Here is a 27017-nt window from a genome sequence, read left to right as displayed (position 1 = left end):
TTTCTTTTTTTATTCTTTTTACCATTTCATGTATACTTGGAAAGAATGGAACACTATGTACACAAATGTGCAGTTTTCCTGATAAAATGAAAAATAGAAGTAGGGAATTCCTGTCTCAGGGCGTGGCAAGAATTAGACTTGGCGGAGAGCTCTCTGTCCTGGACAAGGTTATGGGAGGTCAAGGGGTGGGTGACAGGTCGATATCCATTCTCTATGATGTGTGTTGTGCCAAACTTAATGGTTGTAAAAAGAAATGTTGGGCATATCAGAAGAGCACCCACATTAGCAATATTCAGCACATGACAATATTCACTGTTAGCTTTAAATTTGTGCATCAAAGCATTTCAGTTATGTGTAATTGTGTTCAAAAGGTATGACATTTTTATTTGGATTCAGTTTTCCCTGTGTTTAAAAATCTTTTTTGTTTCATGATATGTGGGGGTCAAATCACATAGATGAGAAATACCCAGGGTCCTGCTACGGAGGAATCTCAGAATTACTGGTGTGCACTTGCAGAGGTATTGGCAGCCACAGCTAGGAATGTGTTAGCCACTTCATATGGTCTGACTTCAAAGCCGAGGAAGAAAAATTAAACATCTTTCATTTTTACTTAATTAAAGATGTCTGTTGATGCCACCTTTTCAGAAGGGAACTCTTAAGTGGCTACTCTCCTTGGCTGATCAAGCCAGCTTGGGTGGTGGTCACCAGCTTTCACATCCCCTCGAGTTCCTTCCTCCTGTTTCCCCTAGCTCCTCCTTTGTCTACTTCCCTGTCTATTAACTTGTAGCGCTGCTTGTGTCTCCTGTTATGTTAGACTAGGGTGTTCTGATCTGTATTATGGTGCATGGGGCCGTCACCTATGAGTTGCAAGAGTGCCTCCACATTGAAATTTCAGCTGCAACCTCTCATGTTACTTAGTAACTCATTAAATTCCTGTTGTGACCCTCAAAGAGGTTTACACTCCCTCCATCCTGCTTATGCTGAGTTTTCTCCACCTGCAGCTCTGTTCCTATGAAATATGCCCACGTTCCCAGCCCTCGCCTAGCAGGCCGTCTTTGTTTGACTTAACACAAAGCTTCTATTCAATCTGTAATTACTTTTCCCCACTTAACATAGCATTTCTACACTCTTAAATTCCAACCTCTTCATGCCTCCAATCCTTCAGCACAGCTTCAAAGTCTTATTGTATTGTTTACACTCAAGGGATTGTATATTTTCTAGCTGAAACACTTTTGGTATAAAAATTATTGTAGGTGGGATGAGTAACTTTTTCCTAAAACCTGAGAAAAGTGGTGACTGAAAGATCATTTGACTTTTAAGCCTATTATTTTCCAAAAAGGAAAGCGATAGAAGGACAGAAAGATAATTATAAGGTCATAGGCTTATGCCTGTATGAATGTACTGAGGTTAAATTTTATGTCTCTCTTCATCACAAGTTATAGTACCTTATACAAGGTACAGATTACTATACAAATAGTAATTATTTGACGAATTAAAAATATGTACGTGTATAAAAGGAAAAAAGAAGCTTCTAGTGTACACAGGGGACAGGCATGGTGCTTCATTGTACATTGCTGTTATATGCTTGAAGCCCCATGAGGTTGCGAATCTCCATAGTGACCAGCGTTTGTTATTGAATGAATGAATGTGGGGCCTGGTGGAGAGGGTGGCAGGAGACTTTGCCAGTGACTCTGTCAAGGGCCATTTGAGATGATCAGGGCTTCCAGTATTGAGAAGCTAAGCACTGTCAAACAGAAGGTCATCAGGCGAGTGAATTTACATTATGAAAGTGGACATTAGGGGCGCCTGGGTGGCTCAGTTGGTTAGGCGTCCGACTTCAGCTCAGGTCACGATCTTGCGGTCCGTGAGTTTGAGCCCCGCGTCGGGCTCTGGGCTGATGGCTCAGAGCCTGGAGCCTGCTTCCGATTCTGTGTCTCCCTCTCTCTCTGCCCCTCCCCTGTTCATGCTCTGTCTCTCTCTGTCTCAAAAATAAATAAAACGTTAAAAAAAATTAAAAAAAAAAAAAAGAAAGTGGACATTAGTGGCAGTCTTTTTTCCTAAACACAATTTAATTTTTTATTCTTTTGCTCACATAAACGTTGACTTCTGTTCCAGTCCCAGTTTTGAATCCCTATGCAAGTAACTTATGAGTTTCACCACTAAGAACTAAATTAAAATATTTACGCTACCGTTCACTTAAGAACAAAGACATCGTGTGACAAGGAGCATGGCTAGTCAAGGCCTGATGTGTCTGGTCTACTGCAGTGAATCTGGATTCATTGCTCTCTGGCTTCTGCATCTTGGACTGCTGACTCCTCTCCAAGTACCTACCTCCTGATGTTATACACTCAGAGAGAGAGCCTGAGGGGACTGCCCGAGGTTGTCCTCAAACAGTGGCCATATGAAACATAGTCACAGAGGGCAAAAGCAACTGGGAAAGAGACATACTCACAGACTTCTTGCTTAAATAGCATCTCAGCTTTAAAGTATTTTTCATCTCCTAGACTAGCCTGACCTTCCAAGATGGCCTGTTTTGGATGATAAATTATATGACCATCCAGTTGTTAAGCTTTGGTGCTTGCTCTTTTCTTCCTGACTTTTCTTCCCTAGCTCTGATGGTGAAGGAATGCCCTATTGGCCTCTAGGTCCCTTCAGAAGAATGTATTCTGCTCCTAGCAACCCACACAATATTTTAATCAGAGGTATACACTCTGAGGGCTCAACACAGTAATTTCAGTGAATGTAGACTTCAGAACTGGGCTTCTAGAGACCGATAGTTTGACTTTTTTTTTTAATAAGGAAGTAAATTATTCTTATTCATGTTGACCAGATGGTTTCCTTGTGGTCCAGTGTTTGTCTTTCCTGGCATTTTTCCTTATAGCCCAAGGCACTGACCTTTACATTGTCTCATTCTGAACAATGTAATTTGCTTGATTAGCCTACTTAGCCTTTCCTGACAGAGTCACCCAAAAGAAAGCATAGGATTCTTTCTTTAAAGTAAGGGATTCAAGTTATTTTCCAAAAACAACCTAGGAGTTATCTACCAGTCTTGGTTAGTAAGATTTTTAGGCTCTAGGGATTCCTGGTAGCTAACTTTTCCAGTTACTGGATCCTTGGCTTCTCCATAATGAGCCTCCCTGTACTGGAAGATATAAACCTTTGGGAGTTTTGATCACTTGATTATTTGTGTGCCTACTTTCATTAGACACGTAAATCTCAAACCTGAGGACTCTCCCCAAGGCATATTTCTCTCTTTGTTTGAATTTCCAATGCTTAGATCTTACAGAAGCTTTCTATGTCCATTTGCTGATGATTCTGAAATTCTTTAAACGTTAAATTTCTAAATATTTCTTTGTGATAAATTTTGGAATTAGGATAGTTGAGGCCATGTTTCTGTAATAAAGATGAAATCTGGGATTTAACACTATAAAATTTTGTCTCTTACCTACACATTATGGTCTAATACAAGTTGAGTGGCTTTCCTAGGAAGCGTTTCTCCAGGTCAGGATGTAGGAACCTAGGCTGCACCCATCTTACAGCTATGCCATCTGGGGCATGTGGCTTCCAGAGCCGCCATGGAAGAGAGACTTTGGATAATCCTGCATGGAATATAATGGCCACACCGGAGGCATAGACTTCACTTCCTGTTCTCTCTTATGAGCCATAATTCAGTCTCTTGGCCTCAGCCTCACTGCTGGAGAAACTTTGAAATATAGTCTTACTGTGCCAGGAAGGGGAAAATGAAATGGGATATGGTGGCTACATGACATTATTTCTACCACAGCTCCCTTCACCAGTCTGATTCTTAGCTCACGTGCCCTGTTTTAATAGTCTTACCATTCTCCTGCTCTTAGAGTTCAGGATCTTCAAGGTGCTCACCCTTGTCCTTCATATTTGAGTAAAATCACATTCTGTCTGTCTCTAGAGTTCATGTTGTTTTTGCTACCTCTGTCATACAGATTGACCACAAAGGTGCAGAGTGAGGGGGTTAAAGAGAATTTCCGTATTCCAGTTCTGCTCTTTTCCACCTTGCTTTGAACTTCGTCCTGCATTTATCCCTTTACTTCCAAGGATCATCCGTCTTTCACCAGATAACTGTCATGAAAAGCATTGTAGTAGCCATCGTATATAGTTTTTCTGTAACTTAAATGATTAGAAAAGGATGTTTATTTCAGAATTTAGGGTGTTCCAAAACTCCCTTTTATCGGTTTCTGCAAGTAATTAAGCACCCCATTGGCTGACTGACAAAGCAAAATGACCATTTATGCTTGGGACCACAATTGCCATGTAGATTAGCATTAGCAGGTGAGAACATTCTGATTCCACAGGACATTCTACTGGGGCAACCAGGAGAAGCAGAGGTGGGGGAAATGCCTTGAAAGGCATCTGCAAGCAGGGACTGCAGGACACCTCATCCTTAGGAGTCCAGAGCTTGAGATTACCTGCTCTTTCTCTGCTGGGTGGGGGGGCCACACACTGCTGCATGCTTAATTATTCATTTCTTCTTTCCAGTGTTACTTGTCCAGCTGAAAGATCTTACTTCAAAATTACTTTAAAACTGTTACAATCAGGGACGTGTGGGTGGCTCATTTGGTTAAGCGTCCAGCTCTTGGTGTCGGCTCAGCTCACGATCTTGTGATTCGTAGGTTCGAGCCCCACATCAGGCTCTGTGCTGATAGCATGGACCCTGCTTGGGATTCTGTCTCCCTCTCTCTCTACCCCTCCCCTGCTTGCTCTCTCTCTCTCTCTCTCTCTCAAATAAATAAATAAACATTAAAAATAATTTTTAAAAAGGCTTATAATCAGATTACATTTGGTTGTTAATTCACTTTTAGGGAGATTACAGATAATATTTAGGGTGAGATGACTAATCTCATACATTTGTGCTGATTTTGTTTAGTGTCAATTTCAGAGAGTTGCATTCTTCATCTCAGCCTCCCAGCCCGTAATGTGGGCCTGGCACGTAGTAGACGTTGGCAGATGTTTGATTACTCAGCAGGTGTCAGTTAAGGGCCTACCATGTGCTAGGGATTATGCCACGTGCTAGAGATGACGTGTTGAGTGACAGAAACAGTGTTAAGGGAGAGTGCCGTGATCAGACAGGAAGAAAGGATGGAGCAAATGGAAGGTGGTGCTTTTTATAGGAGGTGGAGAGTAAAATGGTGCGGTGACAGGAGCGTATGGTGTTACGTTCAGCTCAGTGTCTGTCACAGGCCCTTCTAGAAGTCTCTTTTTTTCTTTTTTGAGACTGTCAAATGCAGGAGATGTTAGATGTCCACAGTGAGGGAAAAGCCCTTTAAAAGGGGTAAGTAGGATAATTAAAGTGACCTTTATCAGGGGCACCTGAGAGGCTAAGTCGGTTAAGCAACTGACTTTGGCTCAGGTCATGATCTCATGGTTCGTGAGTTCGAACCCCATGTCGGGCTCTGTGCTGACAGCTCAGAGCCTGGCACCTGCTTCGGATTCTGTGTCTCCCTCTCTCTCTATCCCTCCCCTGCTCATGCTTTGTCTGTCTCTTTCAAAAGTAAGCATTAAAAAAAAAGTGACCTTTATCAGATTTGGCATTCAATGGTTAGAATACCTTTGTCATCACAAGCAAATAACTTTGTTTTCAACTCTTAGACATGCTTCAGTGATTGTGTGGTTGAGAATCTTGAAAATAATGCAGAGAGAGATAATTAGAGGGTAGTTAGTGAAGCCCCTCTGCCTCCTCAGAGAAATGTTACCATCAATAGCCTTGTTTATGTATATTCACAGTGCTGGTAGCTGACTTAATTAACTAGATATGAAACAAGTTTCTACACCCTGTCAGGTATTTTTAAGTACATAGAATTAAGATGTCCTTACATTGACTCTTACTTAGATTTAATAAAAAGAAAGTTTATTTTTGAGAGAGAGAATGAGCTCGAGTGGGAGGGGGAGAGAGAGGGAGGCAGAGGCTCCAAAGACGGCTCTGCACTGACAGCAGAGAGCCCGACGTGGGGCTTGAACTCACGAACTGTGAGATCGTGACCTGAGCCAAAGTCAGATGCTCAACCAACTGAATCACCCAGGTGCCCCAAGATTTTTAAAAGGGAATGAGTAGATGTACCCATAATTTAGTTTCAAATGTAGAAACATCAGTAGATATACATTTGATTAGTAATTTCAGTAGAAAAGCGTACCAGCATCTGCCTTATTTCTGTGTTGTAAAGGTTGGCCTTCGGCTTACGTGGGGACTATCCTGGATGCACATGTGGGCCTCCCCCTCTGTTGACTGGCTCCAGGCTGCCTCCAGCCTTCCTCACTGGGGCATGTTAGAACTGCATCAGGTGCAGTTCTCAAAATGATGCAAAACCACTGAGTTCTTCCATACTTCTGTTAAAGAAGTAGTGTCAAGACTTCCTACCAAGAAAACCTACACGTAGGCAGAACCATAGAAAATAGAATGTCAGCGTAGGAAGGGACCTGAGGAATCATCTACTCCAGCCCATCCTTTTGCAGAAAGGCAAGTGGAGGCCTCAAATTAGGGCACACATCTGGCTCATACATGGTAGAGCCTACTTTTGTCCTCCACTTACCATTCGGATGAAATGAATTGAACTCTTTATAGCCCTTGTGCAGTGCCCGAACATAGTGAGTGGTCAGCACATGTGAGTCATCATTTGTCATCAGCATTTGTAGTCGCAGAGCCCAGAGAGGAACCCGGATGCCCTAATAGTGCCGTGCTCTTTGCATGGCTCGTATTTTGCATTCCCCACATGTGTAGGGAGAAATGTGTTTGAAGAAGCTGAATTGAAATAAAAGCAGTGATGGCCTCAGAGCATTCATTGCTGAGCACGTACTTGGTGCTGAGCTCTGGGCTAAGCCATGCATGTGCTTTCATTAACTCTCCAACATCCCATGAGATTCGTACTCTCTGTCGCCTCCATTTGACTCATGGAAAGGCTGAGGTGGGTAACTTGCCCGTGGTCACACCACCAATATGGGGCCGAGCTAGGCTTTAAATCCTGCTTTGCCCGATTCAAAGTCTATGTTGTTAACTGTCATTTTATTCTAGGGGTTGGCAAACTATGGCCCGTAGGCCACATCTAGCATACCTGTTTTTGTACAGTCCTCAAGCTAAGAATGTTTTTTTTTTTGCATTTTTAAATGGTTGAAAAAATTAAAGAAGAAACAATTTCATGACACATGAAAATTGTGTGAAATTCGTATTTCAGTGTGCATATGGAATATAGCTATGCTCATTTGTTTACATTGCCTGTGTCTGGTTTTGTGCTAACTCAGAGGAGTTGAGTAGTTGTGACAGAGACTATGTGGCCTGAAAAGCCTAAAATATTTTTACTCTATACTTTTCCTCAGTGATTATGTTTTGAGATTCCAGTTATTTAGAGCATAATTGTGGGATTTTTATAGGGTCTGTCTCCTCCTGTTACTGGCTTTTTCTGTTTGTTCCATATCAGTGAACCTATCAGTCAAATGATGCATCATGTGAATAAAAAGAATTCATTCTTATGTTATCTATATTTTGTCTTTGTAAACAGAGTGAGGAATGATTTGTTCCTGGATAACAGTCGAGGCTTTTGATGAGAACCTGTTCTTATTGTGGACTGCAGCTCTTTGTGGTTTATAGGCTCCTTGCAGACGTCTATTGAGCTGATTATTTTTAAACCTCCAAGTGTCTTAGATGCAGAAATCACTCTATTTTCTTTCCTTTGTAGTGGTTTGCTGTCTTCTGATTATGTGGAGATCCACTATGAAAATGGGAAACCACAGTACTCTAAGGTATGGTTAATAGCATGGGAATCCTGTAGCATAAATATACTCAATCATAGGATTGTTCATTGCACACTGCATCGTTTTGATGTCTATCTCAATAAAATTATCTGTTCTCTTGTACAAGGGTACCATTTTTAAATTTCAAATAAGTTTAGGATAAATTTGTTAAGACTTACAAATGTTTGAGATAACATTGGAGATTCTGCGGATTCAGGCCCATAAAGACATAATTATTGTTTTGGTTATACATACTGTTATCTTCTGTCAGTGGATGGTATGGAGAGCTATACAGTTCCATATCAATACCTTCAAGGAGTAGACAACCAACTCATGGTCATAGAATCTGAATCATAAGACTGGATGGACTACTAGAATGGCTCTTCAGTCCAAGTGACTTTGGTGCCCAAGAAGGGCAGAGGTCAGGTTGGGGAAGGGAGACTCAGGGAACACTCTCCCTCTTAACCTTCACAACAGTTTTGGGAGATGGATATTATTGTTTCTGTTGTGCAAAGCAAGAAATTGAGGCCGAAAGAAGACAAATCAACCTACTCAAGGCCCCCATGCATTGTAATACAAAGGTAATTGGGTACTTGATTTCCTTAGTTGGAGTTTAGCCGTTCTCTTAACAGAATGTCAATAAGGAGCAAGCAGGTTTAGATTAAAATGAGGTTGTTTGTATGTAAGGAAGACAGTCATCTCCATCAGTCAGGATGAAAATCCCTGGAATGGCTACATTCAGAGACTCTGATTTGTAGGAAGTCTACGGAGTGCCACTGAGCCTAAGCAGTGTCTGCAGGGTGGATACCACAGGTACAGGAGAGGAAATAGGGAAAGAAAATATAGTGGGAAACACTGGATTCCTTCCCCCCGCCCCATATTGCTAATGAGTATTGGCGCAGAAGTGGGCCTTTTATGTGTGGGCTTGCTGGGTTGTACAGCAAGAACTGGGTTTTTCCAGTGTGACAGCCTCTCAGCAAATATTTGTGGGTGACCTTAATTGTAAACATTGCCCAGGGGGTTATGGAATTTCTCAGGATTTACAACTGTGCAATTAAGTGGGCACATTTGTAATTTGATGTGTGTTTTAAACCTCTGAATTTTATGTCACAGATTAAGGACTTCAGTTATTATTCTTACTATTCTGTCAGTTCTTGCCTGAGGCTTCATCTTGGGGGTTGTTGAATCTCCCTAAAAGTTAATGCTGTGGAAAGCAAGCAGAAATGCTAAATCAAGCACGGGAACGGTGCTTTCTGGCATTTGTACAAACCGAAGCTTCCGTCAGCTGTGCCAGGGCCCTGAGCACTGCGGATGCTGAATCATGAGTCTGGAGTAGAGAAGATTGCATGAGAACTTTATGAACTCAGCAAAGGAGCCACCTTTGCAGGCCACAGTAACCTGAGTCAAACTTCTCACTAACAAGTTCAGTCAGTTTTTTTTTAGAAGCGGAGTAGCTAATTGGCCTCCAGAGGTTATTAGAGGTCCCAGAAGGAAGCCTTGTCATCAACAAGACACATCGAATCTCATATCAGTTATAACTAGAATTTAAAAGAAAGGGCATTTAAACTCTGGCAAAGGAAGTGTTTACTGCAGTTTGTTTTCGTTTTCATTGCTTTTCTCTTATTTATGCCTCATTTTCTCCAAACAGATCACATTTCCAAACTTATTTTCTCCCGATATAATGAATTAAGCATAACAGTCTGTTTTTTATGTGTCTGTATTTACATATATACCCCAGAAACTGAGTTGACATGGTGCACTATCTTGAAGCAGAATTAAATAAAAATTTTTTTTAAGTTTTTATTTCTTTTTGGGAGAGAGAGAGCAAGAGAGAGAGAGAGAGAGAGAGGGAGCGCAAGCAGGGAAAGGGCAGACACACACACACACACACACACACACACACACACACACACACACACAGAATCTGCAGGCTCCAGGCTTTAAGCTGTCAGCACAGAGCCCAATGAAGGGGTCAAACTTGCGAATCGTGAGTTCATGACCTGAACTGAAGTCCAACGCTTAGCCAACTGAGCCACCCAGGTGCCCCTTGAAGCAGAATTTTTAAGAAAGCTAATAACATTATAAATATTTTAGCATATTAAATAATCCTCTAGACTTTTATTTCTAAAAATACATAATATTCTTTCCTATTAATTTGCCATAATTTATTTTGAAATCCCATAGTAATAGACATTTAGATTGTTCCCAAACTTTCACTATACAAATAATTATAAGGAAAGGCCCTCCTGATACATGTTGAGCACATCTTTAATAATTGCTTAAGGATTAATTCTGAGAATGGGATTTTCTGTGTCAAAGAATTGGTACTTTTCTTTAAAGGCTTTTGGTACATACTGATAGTTTTTCTTTTTGAAAGTTTATTTAGATCCACCACACTCCCACTACAATTACACACGGTTTTTAAAACTTTCTTTTTAAACTTCACATTGCCTTACATGTTAAGAAAATCTTTGTTTTCTTTGTTTCACAGAGTACCAGTGAAGGAAATTAACATGCAAAGATGATTAGGTTCATTAAACCTGTTTCAACCCAGTGTGCAACTTTTCTTCCAAAGGCTTCAAACTATTTAGACAAAAGTATTTGTATACACACGCGCGCGCGCGCACACACACACACACACACATTGGAAAGAATTACTTGGAAAGAAATGGAAAGAATACAAAGCTTATTTGGCTTTGACCTTAAATATAAATGTGGACATTTAAAATATTCTGGAAATTAGTTTCAGATAGAATGATGAATCCCCCCTTGGAGAAGCTTGTCTAGTTCCTGCTTCACCACCACCAAGCCTCTACCTAGTTCCCACTTTTTGCTAAGAAAGACCAATGTCTTAGGCTTTTATTTTTATTGGACAAAAGTGGGGTATAAGGACTTCTTTCCTTGTGGAGCAAAGATAGGAACTGGAGAGGTAAACAAATTAAGTAGTCAGGATAGAATAGGTGCCAGGCATCAGTATGAATATGGAAGAACTTTGGTTCTGCCTTCCACAGAGCAAGAGCTTTTGTTAGAATTCCTACACGGTGCTTTACACACACTATATGGTAAAATAACTTCGTTGATTTGTTGATCAACTTTGTTGATGAACCTACTAAAAACGAGTTAATTTTTACTGTTTTAGTTCTTGTAAAAGAATTAGGTATCAGTATGAGAGTGTAAAAGTACTTTTCAACTTTAACAGATTTCTATTAAGTCCCTGTTACGTGAACCAATAACTTTGAGTGCTTACTAATACTTTGGTTTCAATTCTGCTGATGAAAAGAACTATCAGCTGGCCAGCAATGTGAGCCTCAACAGATTGATGCTGGACTCCTATCCCTGCTTCCCTCTACGTTATTACTCTTTATCATTATTGGGTGGGGAAAAGGGCCTTTCCTGGCTCTGTTTACTCACCCTGGCTTCTTCCTGTCCCCTTGCTCACTCCCACCCTAGAAGGAAGAGCAGTTCAACTGATGGGAAGGAGTTGGGTATGTCTGTGTAGTTCTTATTCCTGTCTTTCATGGTGTCCATTTCCTTATAGGAAGAGCACAATTTCTGTACTTTTCCACACTCTAAGTTGCACAGTGGCAGCCCAGGGTGTGTGTGTGTGTGTGTGTGTGTTGGTGGTGGGGGTTTGTTGTTCTGTGTTGTCTACCCCTGGGTTGGTAAGTGTAGCCACCTCACGGGTGAAGCATTAGCAGACCTACTGGATTCTCAGCTAATCCTCTCCTCTGGTATATCAAAAATTAAGGTGGCACTTTGATCTGTTTCAGTACTGTTTCAGCCCTGGGTCACTCTCTCATTTGATTTTTAAACTTGTGTGGGCACCGCTTCACACACTCTAGGATACCTGTAACCAAGGTGCTGGCAACAATTAAGTGTTGGTGAGGACATGAAGAGCTAGGACCCTCATCTACTTCTGGTAGGAATGTACAATGTTGGAGCTGCTTTGGAAAACATCCTGACAGTTCCTCAAAAAGTGAAGCAGAGAATTACCTATGACCCAGCTGTTCAACTCCCGAGTAGATATCCAAGTGAACTGAAAACATAGGGTTAAGCAAAAACTTGGACGTGGATGTTAACAGCAGCCTTATTCGTAATTATTCAAAAAAGTAGAAACAACCCAAGTGGCCATCAACTGATGAATAAATAAGATGTGATATAGTCACACAAGGGAATACTATTCAGCCACAAGTGATGAAGTACGAATACAAGGTATGGCATGGATGAATCTTGTAAACATTATGCTAAGTCAGAGAAGCCAGCCATGAAGGGCCATATGCTATATGATTCCATTTATTTAAAATGTGTAGAATAGGCAAATCCATGAAGACCAAAGGTAGGATATGGCTGCAAGGGCTGGGGTAAGGAGGGATGGGAAGTGACTGCTAAGGGGTACAAGATTTCCTTTTGAGGTGCTGAAAATATCCTGGAATTAGGGGTGATGGTAGCATAACTCTGTGAGTGTACTAAAGGCCACTGAATTATACTCTTCAAAAGGGTGAATTTTCTGGCTTGTCAGTTATATCTTAAAGAAAACATAACCCCTCGGGCGGGGAATGGGGACTTACGTACCCACCTTCTCAACAAACATGAATCCTTTGCTCCTTTAAGATTGGTCTTGTCATTCAGGCTCATAAATAAGTCATCTGTATTCATTAAACACACACCGATTTAGCTTACTGTGATCTATTCCCTGTTCTAGGTACTGGATGTACATCAGTGAACCACGCAGATAAAAATCCCTGTCTTTGTTCTTTTCTTTATCACTATAATCACATCACCCTCCTAGAAGTTTTTGTGCTTTTTTTAAAATCAAATCATCACCATGGCTCAGTTCAAGCTCACTTCTTCATGAAGCGTTCTTGGCAGGGATTCCTATTGGAGGAAAATGAGCCTCTGTGGGCATGGCTCCTGGCCGGGAAATTTAAAAAATTCAAGAGAGCAGACAACAGTGGGTCCTCACAAAGCTATTTTAAGTTTGAATAGGATAATTTTGTATGAACTGTTAAAAATTTACATAGCATTGGTACAGCTAAACTGTTTTAATACTTGAATACTTTTCTCCTATTGAGTTTAATGAAGGTAAACTAAATTGGTATTGGGGTCGCAAGTTCCCTGATTTTCTGAAAACATTTTTTCGTTTCCTTATGCTGCGGTATTCAAATTCAGGTATATGTGTCCAGGGAAAGATATCTTTTTCTCTTTTGCTATCAGCCATCTGACGTGTTAAATAGATTGATAGACCCTGATGATTGATAAGTTTGAATGTAAAGATATGCATGTAGAATAATCATTTGAACAGAGTGTCAAATTTCATTATTATATTCAGCACCTGGAATATCAAAATATACACATTCGTGAGTTAAGACCTGTGTAGTTTTTTTCTCAAATGTTTACCCAGAAGGGCAGGAGTTTATTTGAGCTTTTTAAGCAATGACGATAATAATAACTGGTTGGCAGACCTTTACTGACGTGCAGGTGAGCTAGTTAAACAGACACAAAGGTAGAGCAATTTTAGAATAAATCAAATTGAAACAATAGGTTCTATTTTCCAATAGGTTGTATTTAAAGTGAGTAGAATCAAACTGTTTCCGTCATTTGATCGATAATACCAGGGAACCAAATCTTTGTTTCTCCCTACACGTTATTAGCATTGGACTCACAGAGCTGTCATCCCAAGCCACCTCTGATTAGGAAGTGTTTTAAAGGATACACACTCAGTGTTCCATTACTTGCAGGAATGGCCTGGTGGTTTCCAATGGGGTTCTGAGCTTGGAAACCTCCTGGAGCAAAGTTGCTATTATTTAAGCGTTATCTGACTTGCAGAGTGTTCACCTGTGTGGCAGTGGTAGGTTGGGGAGCATATGTACTAGGATTTTTAAGTTCCTTCGAGTGGCCAATAATTTCCATGTATCAGATGCTCTGTATTTGTTGAATTTAAATAACCGACGGACAGTTTTGAATTCGAATATGCTGATGCCTGTGGGGACTCATATAGACTTATGTCATGTGCTGAATGAGCCCATTTGGGTTGTCCTGCCTGCTGTTGGCCTAGTCACAGATCTGTGATGCGCTCACAAGTGCTGATCTGGAAGTGGCTGGGCAGTGCTATAGAACTGTCTGAGTCCTTCCCAACTGGGGAAAGAAACACTAACTCGAGAGCCTGAAAACGTGGCATTCAGTTTGGTTTCTTGCTGTCTTTAGCAGTCTTTTAGCACTTTGTCTGTGTCTCCCTATCTGTACATGGAGATAGTAGTTACTGTGAGACAATGAGTGTTCAAGATGGTTCGATCCTTGGGTGGAAGGCACCCCCAGAGCTGACTACCCAATGTCACTGCTCACAAAGCCTCTGGGAGTGGCCTCTTTGCGCTATTATCGCTGTTACCCAAGAGGAAATGCCTCTTCTCGGTTAGGATTTACTGGATATGAAATACTTCAATAGGTTCCTTTGCACTGGTATTTATAAAAGGCTACATATATCTGGAGAGTTGCCAAATAGTATTTGTATGGTAATGGTTTCTTAAAAACTTATAAATTTAGTAATAAGAAACTCAGAAAATCCTCGAATACTACCAAATACTAATACTAACTTAGAGTCTGCCAAATTGCTCACAGTGCTTAATATAACTATAGAATTTAGATGTTCAAGCTTTCTAATGATAACAAACATCAGGGATTTCATGTTACCTCAAGTCTTATTTAAGGTTCAGAAAATATGGTGATTCACCTTCATATACATGGAGAACCAAAACAATTCCTTCAGATAATATCCTATCTTAATTAAAACAACTAGCAATGACCTTTGTACTGAGAGAGCATCAACCTTCAGTTTCCAATGTGAATGAAGCTTAAGTCTAAGAAAGGACTTGGAAATATTTTCTGGGAGAAAAAGATTATTTTTAGGAAAATCTGGGAAATATAGCTTTTCTTAGAAAGGTCAGGTAATTATGACAGGGTTTGCTATGCTTTTCTAATAATCACCTGACTTAAGATAGCCTCTTGGTGTGATACAAAGTGCTAAATAACCAGTTTGATGGAATTTACAGGTCCCTGTGGTTGTTTTTAGAATCATGTGAAGAGTTTGGAATTTAATTGCAGAATATTGACCCGGATTCCCAAATTGCTGAGATGTGTGATACCATTTGTCCTTATAAGTCCCAGTGTTGACTATGCAAATAAAACTTGTCATATTACATACACGTCAATATTTATATAAAAGGTTGCTTTTTGAGAACCAAACCCTATACAAATGCAACCTTTTACAAGATACTAACAAGGTTGTAATACAAAATTTAGACAACCAGCATTGGAAATGTGTATTATAGTCTCGAGGAGGAAAGAAACTGAGTTGGTTGGGGAGTGGTCATTTGATGTATGGGTAGACACCCTTAGTCACTGACGAGCCTCTGAGACTATGGTAGTACAGTATAATGAGCAGTGATCAAAATAACTGTAAATCATCGAGAAAAGTCAAAGTGTGTCCAATACATTCTATTTAAGAAAACCAATAAGAAGCTTCTGGTTAAACAGTGGACTCAATGCTTATATTTATCTCTATTCCATCCCATTAACCTACTCAAATAATAGTTAAAGAATAAAAAAGGATATAAACCCGCAAGGACAAAGACAGGAGAAGAAAATACTGCAGACAAGAGGTATCCATAAAATTTTGGGAGATAGAAAGCAGGTGGATGAGGGGTAACTGTGGGGTTTGCGCTTCGTCTGTTCTGCTAATTTCCATTAGGGGAAAACCAAGAAGAAGCAAGCCAATTGAAGAGCCAGGAATTGAAGACACATGAAAACAGAAGGGTTGATTGAAAGTGTGTGTGGAGGGCACTTACAGCCATATAGCCAGGCAGACATCACTTCTCTACTCTAATAGAAGAGCTCCATTTATAGAGAAAAATGGAAAGGAGGGAATTATCAGAGAAATAATAAAGGTTTCCTAGAACTGAAGTTCATGCATTTTCTTTTTTAAAACAATTTTATTTTATTTTTTTTAATTTTTTTTCAACATTTTTTATTTATTTTTGGGACAGAGAGAGACAGAGCATGAACGGGGGAGGGGCAGAGAGAGAGGGAGACACAGAATCGGAAACAGGCTCCAGGCTCCGAGCCATCAGCCCAGAGCCTGACGCGGGGCTCGAACTCACGGACCGCGAGATCGTGACCTGGCTGAAGTCGGACGCTTAACCGACTGCGCCACCCAGGCGCCCCTTTAAAACAATTTTAAATGTTCATTATTTATTTTGAGAGAGAGAGAGAGAGAGAGAGAGAATATCCCAACCACCGTTCCCACTGCTAGTACAGAGCCTGACATGGGGCTCGAGATCATTACCTGAGCAGAAACGAAGAGTCAGATGCTTAACTGACTGAGCCACTCAGGCGCCTCTGCATTTTCTTGATTAAAAGGTTTGACAGAATGCTCAGCACAGTGAAAAAGCAAAGACCTGCTCCAAAGCATGTTATGAGATTTCATAAAAATGGGGATAAGTAAAATTCCCTCAATTTCTCTTGAAAGGGGAAATTCTGTTTTATAAAAAAATATCTAACATGAGAATAACGTCCATTTCTCAGCAGCAACATCAGAAGTTGTGCACAATGCTGTTGAAATGCCAAGAGAAAGTAATTTCCAATCTAGGATTCTCTACCCATCCAAATGATTGATCTAGGGTGAAGATAGAAAAAGAAAATTTTATATGTGCAAGTTCTCACCAAATCTATCTTCCATGATCACTTTTTCAAGAAAGTACCAGAAGATGTGTACCTTCAAAAAAAGGGAAGGTGAAACCATGGATGGAGAAGACATGGGGGTCTAGGATTCTATATAGAAGGGAGGCAGAAGACTTCCCAAGATGACCCTACACAGAACTCCTGGTTGGTGGCTCTGCATCAGGCCTGGCCGGAGGTTGAGGGGAGACAAGAGGGCTGTCTGTAGGAGTAAAATGCATGTGATAAATTACCCGATATGTCTGACCATAGGAGAGGAGTTGTAGATAATATTTCAGACAATGAGAAAGATGTCAGTGCTCAATACATGGGAAAATAAGCCAGCAAATAAACGAATCAAAACATCTCAAAAAGTTAAAAGTGGACCAAGAACGAAAATGTAATCATAGTGACACAGCTGTGAACAGTATTTGCAGAGTCATAATGAAAACACTAAATACCAATTTAACCAAAAACTGGTGATGTGGATTGACATGTATTGGGAGCAAGAGAGGTTTTCAAGATTCTACATTAGGAAGATAATTTCTAAAGTGAAATAAACCAGGATGTAGCAGTATAAATATTCCATTGAGAAATACATAGGCAAACAGTAGGAGAAATCGATAAAAGAGTTAAAGATCGTTGCCATGGAGGCGGGGAGAGAGGGAGAAAGTAACTGCTCTATTTTTTTAAATAGGCCTTGTAGTTACTACTTGAATTTGAAAGTTAAGTTCATATAATACTTCCGAAAAAATTTTAAACTAATTTAAAAGGTAGGAAAACAAATAATAAGGTTTTACGTAGCTTTCCATCATTGATCACAATTATTAGCAACACCTTTGGGGTCTCTCCTCAGGTAGGTAGAAGACCTTATTCCATAACAACATCAGGTACGTATCTACTCCCTTACATGTTTACAAAAAGTGCATAAGTTGTACCAGTTGCTTTGGTTTTTTATTCCTGTTACGGTTTTTTTTCTCCTTCATTAAATTTAATAACACAACATCATCATAGAAAAGCTGAAAAATTGCTTAGTGCCTTTTCAGATTTCATATCAACCAAGAGCAGTTTCTAGGACCATCTTTGCCATTCTTTTGGTTCACAGAAGCTTCTATAAGAGTGAATGATGACAAAGAAAGCTTTGTTAATCAATTAACCCTTCTGCTTTGTAGGGTGGGGAGCACTGTTACTATCACGGAAGCATCCGAGGTGTCAAGGACTCCAGAGCAGCTCTCTCAACCTGCAACGGACTTCAGTATGTGGGATTCTCAATGGGAGAGTGGATTTGCTTTCATCCATTCACTGTTTCCATCTTTTCTTTCACAGATGTTTGTTGTAGTCAATCTTCTGGGCTGGTCCCATGTTCTGTTAACATTTAAAGTTTGCAGGAGATTCAGAGATGAAACAAGTGATTACACAGATTAATATTTAATTGCCATTCTGGTAATTGGAACTGTGAAGGGGAGCATCAGGGACTTATGGGGTGACCAGGAAGGTCCAGGAAGGTTTCCCAGAAGTGTGTGCCAGAGGACAAGCAGTCGGGTGGTATTGGTCAGGTGAGGATGGGGGGCCAAAGAGAGTTCGTACATCGACTTCAAGGCAGTCTCTAGAAAAACCTCTTTAAACACCTTTTGGATGCAAATAGTAACACTTGATGTAAGGATCTAGTTGTGGCCATGGGGTGGAAAAGGATCTTGAAAATCTTATCTTGCTATACCTCTCAAAATTAAATGCAACAGAGTCATACTGCTTAATGGAAATTCACGATTTGCAGCCATAAGTATACTTCTGTTTTCGTCTTCAGAATCAGATGGTTTTATTTTTTTATTTTTTTAAAGTTTGTTAAAATGAGAGGGAGAGAGGCAAAGAGAGAGGGAGAGAGAGGTTTCCAAGCAGGCTCCACGCTGTCAGCACGGAGCCCCATGCGGGGCCCGATCCCATTAACTGTGAGATCATGACCTGAGCTGAAATCAAGAGTTGGAGGCTCAACTGATCTAGCCACCCAGGCGCCCCAGAATCAGATGGTTTTAGATTATTCTAATGCACAGATTACCTATTTTCTTATAGATGATGTTGGATTTGTGTAACAAGAAATTTGTACTAGTTGTACATTGTCTGCAATTATATAACTTGACATACTGGAACTGTATGAATAGTCTTGTTCCAGATTAATCATCTGATCTGTCCATTTTGTTTCAAAAATCAATTATAACATTTATAATATGTATGCTTGTGGGATACACTTTAATACTTCCTGTAGCCTATCTGCTGTCTAGTATAGTGCTGAGACCACAGTGGGATTCCATACAGATATATGCATTAGATTTGGGGCAGTATAAAGACATTTGTCCAGATATACTCTTCATTTTTAAAGATGCAATATGAAGCTCATTTGCTGTTTCTTGCTGTTTGCCATATTTATTAATTTTCTCCTTGTGTGGTTTCTTGTCTTGTAGTGGTATGTTTGAAGATAATACCTTTGTATATATGATAGAACCACTGGAGCTGATTCATGATGAAGTAAGTCTGTGACCTTAGTTTCCTTATGGTGTTTTATTCTTTTTTAAAAAAATTTTTTTAACATTTATTTAGTTTTGAGAAGAGAGAGACAGAGCATAAGGGGGGAGGAGAGAGAAAGAGGGAGACACGGAATCTGAAACAGGCTCCAGGCTCTGAGCTGTCAGCACAGAGCCCGACGCGGGGCTCGAACTCACGGACTGCGAGATCATGACCTGAGCCGAAGTCGGACGCTTAACTGACTGAGCCACCCAGGCGCCCCATGGTGTTTTATTCTTTTATCATCTTTGCCTTTGAGCCATAAAGAATATTAAGTGGATGTCAGTGTGCATTTATATGCAACACATTTTTTCAGACATAGAATGACACCGTGAGTTTTGAAGTTTAAATTGCACATCCCAGGTCTTTTGAGAAGCTGGTGCTGGTGTGTTGAATTTAGAATATGCAGATTATGACCTGCTGAATGGGGGAACACAAGCCACCTACTTAGGCTCAGCAGGTGGCTCCCTTAGCATCCGAGCTCCCACTTCAGGAAAGTGAAATCCATGGTTGTTTGGATTGACGATGCTGTTCCAGTACACTCACACAGGGGAAGTACAGTCATGGGATTTATTACATACAGATCCTGGAATCTGGGGTGGTGGGGCAGTAAGCCAGAGGCAGGGCAGTCTTCCATCCCAGGCCACGAGCGGGCCAGGGATAGAGAGCAGGATAGCAAGCGCCTATTACTTACGAGGTGGTTGGAGTAGAGGTCCCTAACTTTTAGCAGGATTAATTCCAAGTGGTTATTTTATTTTTTTTATTTTTTATTTTTTTTGAAATTTATTGTCAAATCGGTTCCATACAACACCCAGTGCTCATCCCAAAAGGTGCCCTCCTCAATACCCATCACCCACCCTCCCTTCCCTCCCACCCCCATCAACCCTCAGTTTGTTCTCAGTTTTTAAGAGTCTCTTATGCTTTGGCTCTCTCCCACTCTAACCTCTTTTTTTTTTTTCCTTCCCCTCCCCCCTGGGTTTCTGTGAAGTTTCTCAGGATCCACATAAGAGTGAAAACATATGGTATCTGCCTTTCTCTGTATGGCTTATTTCACTTAGCATAACACCCTCCAGTTCCATCCACGTTGCTACAAAAGGCCAGATTTCATTCTTTCTCATTGCCACATAGTACTCCATTGTGTATATAAACCACAATTTCTTTATCCATTCATCAGTTGATGGACATTTAGGCTCTTTCCATAATTTGGCTATTGTTGGGAGTGCTGCTATAAGCATTGGGGTACAAGTGCCCCTATGCATCAGCACTCCTGTATCCAAGTGGTTATTTTAAAAGGTGCCCTGGGAAAACCAAAGCAGGAACTGAGAGTGGGAATCCTGAACTCAAGTTCTTATCTAAATGTCCAGACTCTGGGTGTGAGCAGGGTTATCAGGCTGTAAAATGCTTAGGCAGCAGCTCAGAAACACAAAAGTTGTTTTTCTCATCAAACAGGTCACACACCAGTAAGGGATGATAAGAGGTGACAAATCTAGGCTTTTGGAAGTGAAGGCAGTTCTTTCCAGTCTATAGAGCAGAGAGGACATTTTGTTTTGTAGTGACCATCTTCTTTTCCTTTAAACTAGCTTTTATTACCACCGCTTCTTTAGATAATTGTATACGCATATACCTAACTTTTATGAGCCTAAGAATCTTCAGTGGGGAAATGTGTAGTTGAACTATGATTATATTAGATAGTATTTAGTTTTCTTTAGAGGTAGGGAAAAAAATGATGCCTACGGTTATGCACAGGCCAGCAACCTAGATAGGAAACCATGAGGGCATTATGCTAAGTGAAATAAGTCAGACAGAGAAAGACAGATCTTGCTTATATATGGAATCTAAAAATACTGAACTCAGAAATAGAGAACAGGTTAGTGGTTACCAGAAGCCAGTGGGGGAAATAGGTGAAAGTGGTCAAAAGGTACAAACTTCCAGTTAGAAGATAAATGAATTCTGAGAGATAATGTACAACTTGGTGACCAGAGTACATTTGTATATTTGAAAGCTGCTAAGACATTAGGTATTAAAAGTCCTCATTACAAGGAAAAAAATTGTAGTTGTGACATGACAGATGTTAACCACACTCATTGTGAAGATTATTTTGCAATATATACATATAGCAGATCATTACATTGTACACCTTAAACGTATACAACATTATATGTCAATTTTATCTTAATAAAATTAGGAAAACAAGAAATCATATACTCTTAAGAGTGTTGCTCACTAATAGAATGTAAATAGATCTGAAATTTGGTCTATATTTGTTAGGTATTGTAGTGAAAGCCAACTACAGGCTGGGCACTATTTTAGGTGCTGGGGATAAAGTGGTGAACAAGACAGACATAGAGCCTGAGGCTCATAGAGCTTCTAGTCTACAGGGGGCAGACAGCGATAAACAGGATGAGTAAGTAATTACATATTGTATGTTGGACAGTGGTACGTGCTAAGGAGAAAAAAAAAAATGAAGCCAAAATATGAAGGTAGAAGTAAACCTTCATATTAACCATCCAGAGAAGAGCGGAATGAGATGGTAGTTTTGAAGGAGGACTTTCAAAAAATTAGGGAGCTGGAAGAACATTCCAGGAGAACAGCAAATGCCCAGGCCCCGAGGCAGGATTGTTTCTAGCGTGTTGTAGAAACTTTGAGGAACCCCGCTGGTTGGAGAGCGGTGGACAAAGGGGAGAATGGTAGGAGATGAAGACGCTGACAGGCGGCAATAAGGGGAGTCATAGCAGTGAAGAGAGCTGCTAATGGGAAGATAATATTCTGAGAGTGATTGAGTCAGAATATTGCAATCATTTGATGGGGAGGAGAAAACAGTTTTTTTTCTCTTTAGAGATTTCACATGTAGATAAAATAAGTTTTGAGACAGGTACTGGTCATTTAGACTGTTGATAATCACAATTGAACAAACACGTATTTTCTTTGTCGTGGCGATGTATATGTAAATACCTTGTAAATTTCACATTTGAGACAGAAATGCCATTAAATTTTAAATGTTTAAACCTGTTTTCTTAAACCTTATCGTTTTTCAACTGGTAAATTTAAAAACTACTGGATAACAAAGATACTCTCCACCCCCCCACCCCACCCCCCGATAAAGACATTTTGACTAAGTAAATGTTTTTCCCCTACTGTAGTGGTAGGGAAATAACTTGTATATGGCAAGATTATTTGACTCGGTCAGCCAAAAATAGGCTTTGATTTCTTGCATTGATGAATGGTCCTGTTACCCTAAACAGACCCCCAAAGAACAAAACAAAAAACCCAAAATAACAACTCCCTAAGCCTCAGAGTTTTTAAAAATATAAAATAAGATCATTTTTCTGTGCATCCCTAATAGGTCAATTTTTCAGGTTTGATGAATTCATAAATGTACATGACTATGTTTAATAAACTGTTGAAAAGGTTTATAAACAAATTGTTATTGTCATAGTATTTCAAGTATTGGTTTTATGTTGTTATACCCATAATCATATTCTTCAGGGGCTGATTGTTACATGTTTCATGCCTTTTCTCTTTTGCCTTCCTCCTTACTGCCTACCTTCTGTTCAATTAACAATCTGCCCTCGTCTTCACATGGGGAGAGGGAAAAGAACAGTGCTTGAAACTTTTAAATCAGTCAGTTTTTAAAATTGAGCTGCTAATCCAATTGTGAATTTCATTGCTCTAGATATCATTTCACTTGTTACCAGAATTGAGAATTTACCAAACTGGAATTTAGATTTTTTGATGTTTAGTTTATTATTATTGGTTTTAGTATGCTTTACAATAAATCAAGTAATATGGATGGGATATTTCTAATGAGAATTCATATTATCTCTCAAGTAATGAGTAGCAAAACTCTTAATTGTTGTGAGTCTTTTATGTAATCTATTAAGAACACTCTTTTTATAACTATTTTTCTGATTAAAACTAATACATTGTAGGAAATCTGGAAAGCAAGAGAAGCCAATACTTAACTACATGGTAATTATCCATTATCCCATCCCCAAGAGAGAATTTCTCTTCACCTTTCAGTATACATTCTTCCAGTTTTTCAATGATATGTTCTCATATTGTTTAAAGTAAATGGGATCATTATTCTGTAATAGAATTTTAGCTGAATGATGTATCTCTCTGGGCTGCAATATTTTTATTTGTAAAACAAAGGTAAAATATGCGTTATATAGATCTCTTGCGAGGATTAAATCAGGTACTGTGTACCCTAACAGTATCTGGCACATACAGGCACTCAGTAATGGAAGCTAATAGTAATAATAGTAATGGAAATAAGATGCTTCTAAAAGCGTAGTTACTAGGGCAAAGGATATGAATATTTTCAAGGTCGTTGATAGACATTGCTAAATTTCTCTTTGAACTGTGCTCCCAATTTACTCCTATCAGCAGAGTATGAGAGTGCTTTTTAACTTGCCACCATAATTAACTATGGTTATCATAATTTAAAAACCTTTGCCAACTTGATGGCAAAAATTGGTATGTCTTTTTTTAAATTTGCATTTTGAAGGAGTATTAAAGCATTCATTATATATATATGTATATATTCGTAGAACATTTGTGTTTCTTTTTTTGTGAGTTTCCTATCCATTGCTTTGAAGAAAGCTGAAGTTGAAAAGTAGCTAATAAAACTATGCTTTTATCTACACTGGAGCAATTGGATGGTGTTCTGTTTTATTTAAAATTGAAGTTTCAATAAGACATGCTTTTCATTGTTGATAGCTAAAATATTAGCATATAAATGTTCCCATTTTCAGAAAGATATGGTAGAAAGTTCTAACACTGTTCCAAAGAAGCTTGATCACATCTTGCTTTTTAATTGTCTACCATTGTTTTTGTTTCAGAAAAGCACAGGTCGACCACATATAATCCAGAAAACCTTGGCAGGACAATATTCTAAGCAAATGAAGAATCTCAGTAAGTTCTAATTAAGATAGCCATTTTATATTGTGTAATAGGAGCCGTGACTTGGTGGAGCTCAGTACACGCAGGCTTAGTGGGAGGTGGAATTGGTCAGTGGCGAGCAACGTGGGTGGGCAGTGGCATTGCCTGTGGCTGGAGTGTACTGAGGCTTGGAGAGTTATTGCTGATGGAAATACCGAAATATGAAGCCCGGGAGTAAAGCTCTGTTAGGAACCAGAGAGTGTGGCTAAATTTAATGGTGATCTGCAGTCAGGTGCATCCTTAAATTTCTTTGGCGGTTTACTGCTGTTTAGCCAATTTGTATTATCTCTCTCTTATGCTCTGGGCCTGAGGCATCTTAAGCACGCTGATGTTGACAAAAGCTTCTTTTGGATTGTTGGGGTATTTGATATTATTTCTGTATATTAATGCCAAAAGTCTTTGATAGTTTATGCAAAATCTTATGCCATACATTATTTTTAATTCTAAAATGAATTAAGCACAGTGAAATTCTCCCAAATTTTCAGATATTGAGGGTCAGGTGGTTGTAGGTCAAATATGCATATTCTAATGAGTCTTGAACAGCTTATTACATTTTGGGTGATGTTTGGAAGAAAATGATATTTGCATTATAAATTAATTAATTTGTGAATTATAAATAGAATTAGATTTGTGACCATGAGGATGTGAAATGTTTAATGATTGGCATACTTTTTTCACCTTAGTTTATTTTGATTTTGAGATGACGTATGTTATCAATGTTGCTGTTTCTTCACGTAGTAATTTTATTTTATTTTATTTTATTTTTTTATCATGATAAGTGTGCTGCTTAATCTCCATAACCTATTTCACCCATTTCCCCCCAGCCACCTCCCCTCTGGTAACCATCAGTTTGTTCTCTGTAGTTAAGAGTTTCTTGGTTTGTCTCTTTCTCTCTTTTTTTTCCTTTGCTCATTTGTTTATTAAATTCCACTTATGCATGAAATCATATGGTAATTGTCTTTGACTGACCTATTTTGCTTAGCATTATACTTTCTAGCTCCATCCATGTTGTTGCAGATGGCAAGATTTCATTCTTTTTTTTGTGGCTGAGGAATATTCTATTGTATATATATATACCACGTCTTCTTCATCCATTCATCTATTGATGGACATTTGGGCAGTTTTCACAGTTTGGCTATTGTAAATAATGTTGCAGTAAATATAGGAGTGCATGTATCCTTTTGTATTAATGTTTTTGTAGTTTTGGGATAAATATCCATAGTGCTATTGCTGGATTGTAGGGTAGTTCTGTTTTTAACTTTTTGAGGAAACTTCATATTGTTTTCCACAATTACTGCACCAGTTTGCATTCCCACCAGTAGTGCAGGAGGGTTCCTTTTTCTCCATATGCTCGTCAACACTTGTTTCTTGTGTTGTTGATTTTTAGCCATTCTGACAAGTGTAAGGTGGTATCTCATTGTAGTTTTGGTTTGCATTTCCCTGATGATGAGTGATATTGAGCATACTTTCGTGTGTCTGTTGGCCATCTGTATGCCTTTTTTGGAGAAGTGTCTGTTCATGTCTTCTGCCCATTTTTTAACTGGATTATTGTTTTTTGGGTGTTGTATCAGTTCTTTATATATTTTGGATACTGACCCTTTATTGGATGTTATTTGAAAATATCTTTTCCCATTCAGTAAGTTGCCTTTTAGTTTTGTTGATTTTTTCTTTTGCTGTGCAGAAACATTTAATTTTGATGTAATCCCAATAGTTTATTTTTGCTTTTGTTTCCCATATCTCAGGAGACATAGCTAGTAAAATGTTGCTATGGCTGATGTCAGAGACATTACTGTCTGTGCTCTCTTCAAGGATTTTTATTGTTTCAGGTTTCACATTTAGGTTTCTGATCCATTTGAGTTTATTTTTTATGTGGCAAAAGAAAACGGTCCAGTTTCATTCTTCCAACATGTAGCTATTGTTGAAGAGACTGTCTTTTTTCCATTGTATATTCATTCCTCCTTTGTTGAAGATCAATTTACCATATAATTGTGGGTTTATTTCTGGGTGTTCTGTTCTATTCCATTGATCTATGTCTGTTTTTGTGCCGGTACCATACTGTTTTAATTACTACCACTTTGTAATATAACTTGGAGTTTAGAATTGTGGTACCTTGAGTTTTGTTTTTCAGTATTGCTTTGGCTATTTGGTGTCTTCTGTGATTCCATATAAATTTTAGATTGGTTGTTTCTAGTGCTGTGAAAAATCCTCTGGTATTTTGATAGGAATTGCATTAAATCTGTAGATTACTTAGGGTAGTGTAGACATTTTAACAATGTTTGTTCTTCCAACCCATGGGCATGGAATGTCTTTGCATCATCTTGGATTTCTTTCATCAGCGTTTTATAGTTTTCAGAGTACAGGTCTTTCACCACTTTGGTTACGTTTATTCCTAGATGTTTTATTGTTTTTGAGGCAATTGTAAAAAGTATTGTTTTCTTAATTTCACTTTCTTCTACTTCATTATTAGTGTATAGAAATGCAACAGATTCCTGTACATGGATTGCATATCCTACAACTTTGCTGAATTCATTTATCAGGTTTTTGGTGGAGCTGTTAGGGTTTTCTGTATATAGTATCATTTCATCTGCAAATAGTGACAGTTTTACTACTTCCTTACCAATATGGATGCCTTTTATTTCTTTATGTTGTCTACTTGCTGTGGCTAGGACTTCCAGTACTATGTTAAATAAAAGTGGTGAGAGTGGAGGTCCTTGTCTTGTTCCTGACCTTAGGGGAAAGGCTCTGTTTTCCATCATTGATTATGATGTTGGCTGTGGGTTTTTCATTTATGGCCTTTATTATGTTGAGGTATGTTCCTTCCAGACCTACTTTGCAAAGGATTTTTATCATGAATAGATGTTGTAGTTTGTCAAATGCTTTTTCTACACCTGTTGAAATGATCATATGGTTTTTACTCTTTCTCTTATTGATGTAATGTATCATGTTGATTGTTTTGTGGATATTGAACAGCACTGGCATCCCAGAAAGAAATCTCACTTGAATGTGGTGTATGATTTTTTAAAATCTATTGTCAGATTCAGTCTGCTAATATTTCG

The 27017-nt window shown here is 39.1% G+C and overlaps 1 protein-coding gene across 3 annotated transcripts in view; it reads left to right on the top strand.

Annotated features, from left to right (window-relative positions):
* Positions 1-27017, top strand: part of ADAM23 (ADAM metallopeptidase domain 23) — a 171627-nt gene that overhangs the window by 83288 nt on the left and 61322 nt on the right. For all 3 annotated transcript variants that reach the window (XM_049615076.1, XM_049615074.1, XM_049615075.1), the window contains exons 4-7: positions 7701-7764; positions 17637-17719; positions 18921-18984; positions 23862-23934. In XM_049615076.1, coding sequence (XP_049471033.1) covers positions 7701-7764; positions 17637-17719; positions 18921-18984; positions 23862-23934 — 284 coding nt within the window. The remainder of the gene's footprint in view (positions 1-7700; positions 7765-17636; positions 17720-18920; positions 18985-23861; positions 23935-27017) is intronic.

This window comes from Panthera uncia, assembly GCF_023721935.1.
Source record: "Panthera uncia isolate 11264 chromosome C1 unlocalized genomic scaffold, Puncia_PCG_1.0 HiC_scaffold_3, whole genome shotgun sequence".
Taxonomy (NCBI): domain Eukaryota; kingdom Metazoa; phylum Chordata; class Mammalia; order Carnivora; family Felidae; genus Panthera; species Panthera uncia.
This window is presented reverse-complemented; position numbering and strand designations above follow the sequence as displayed.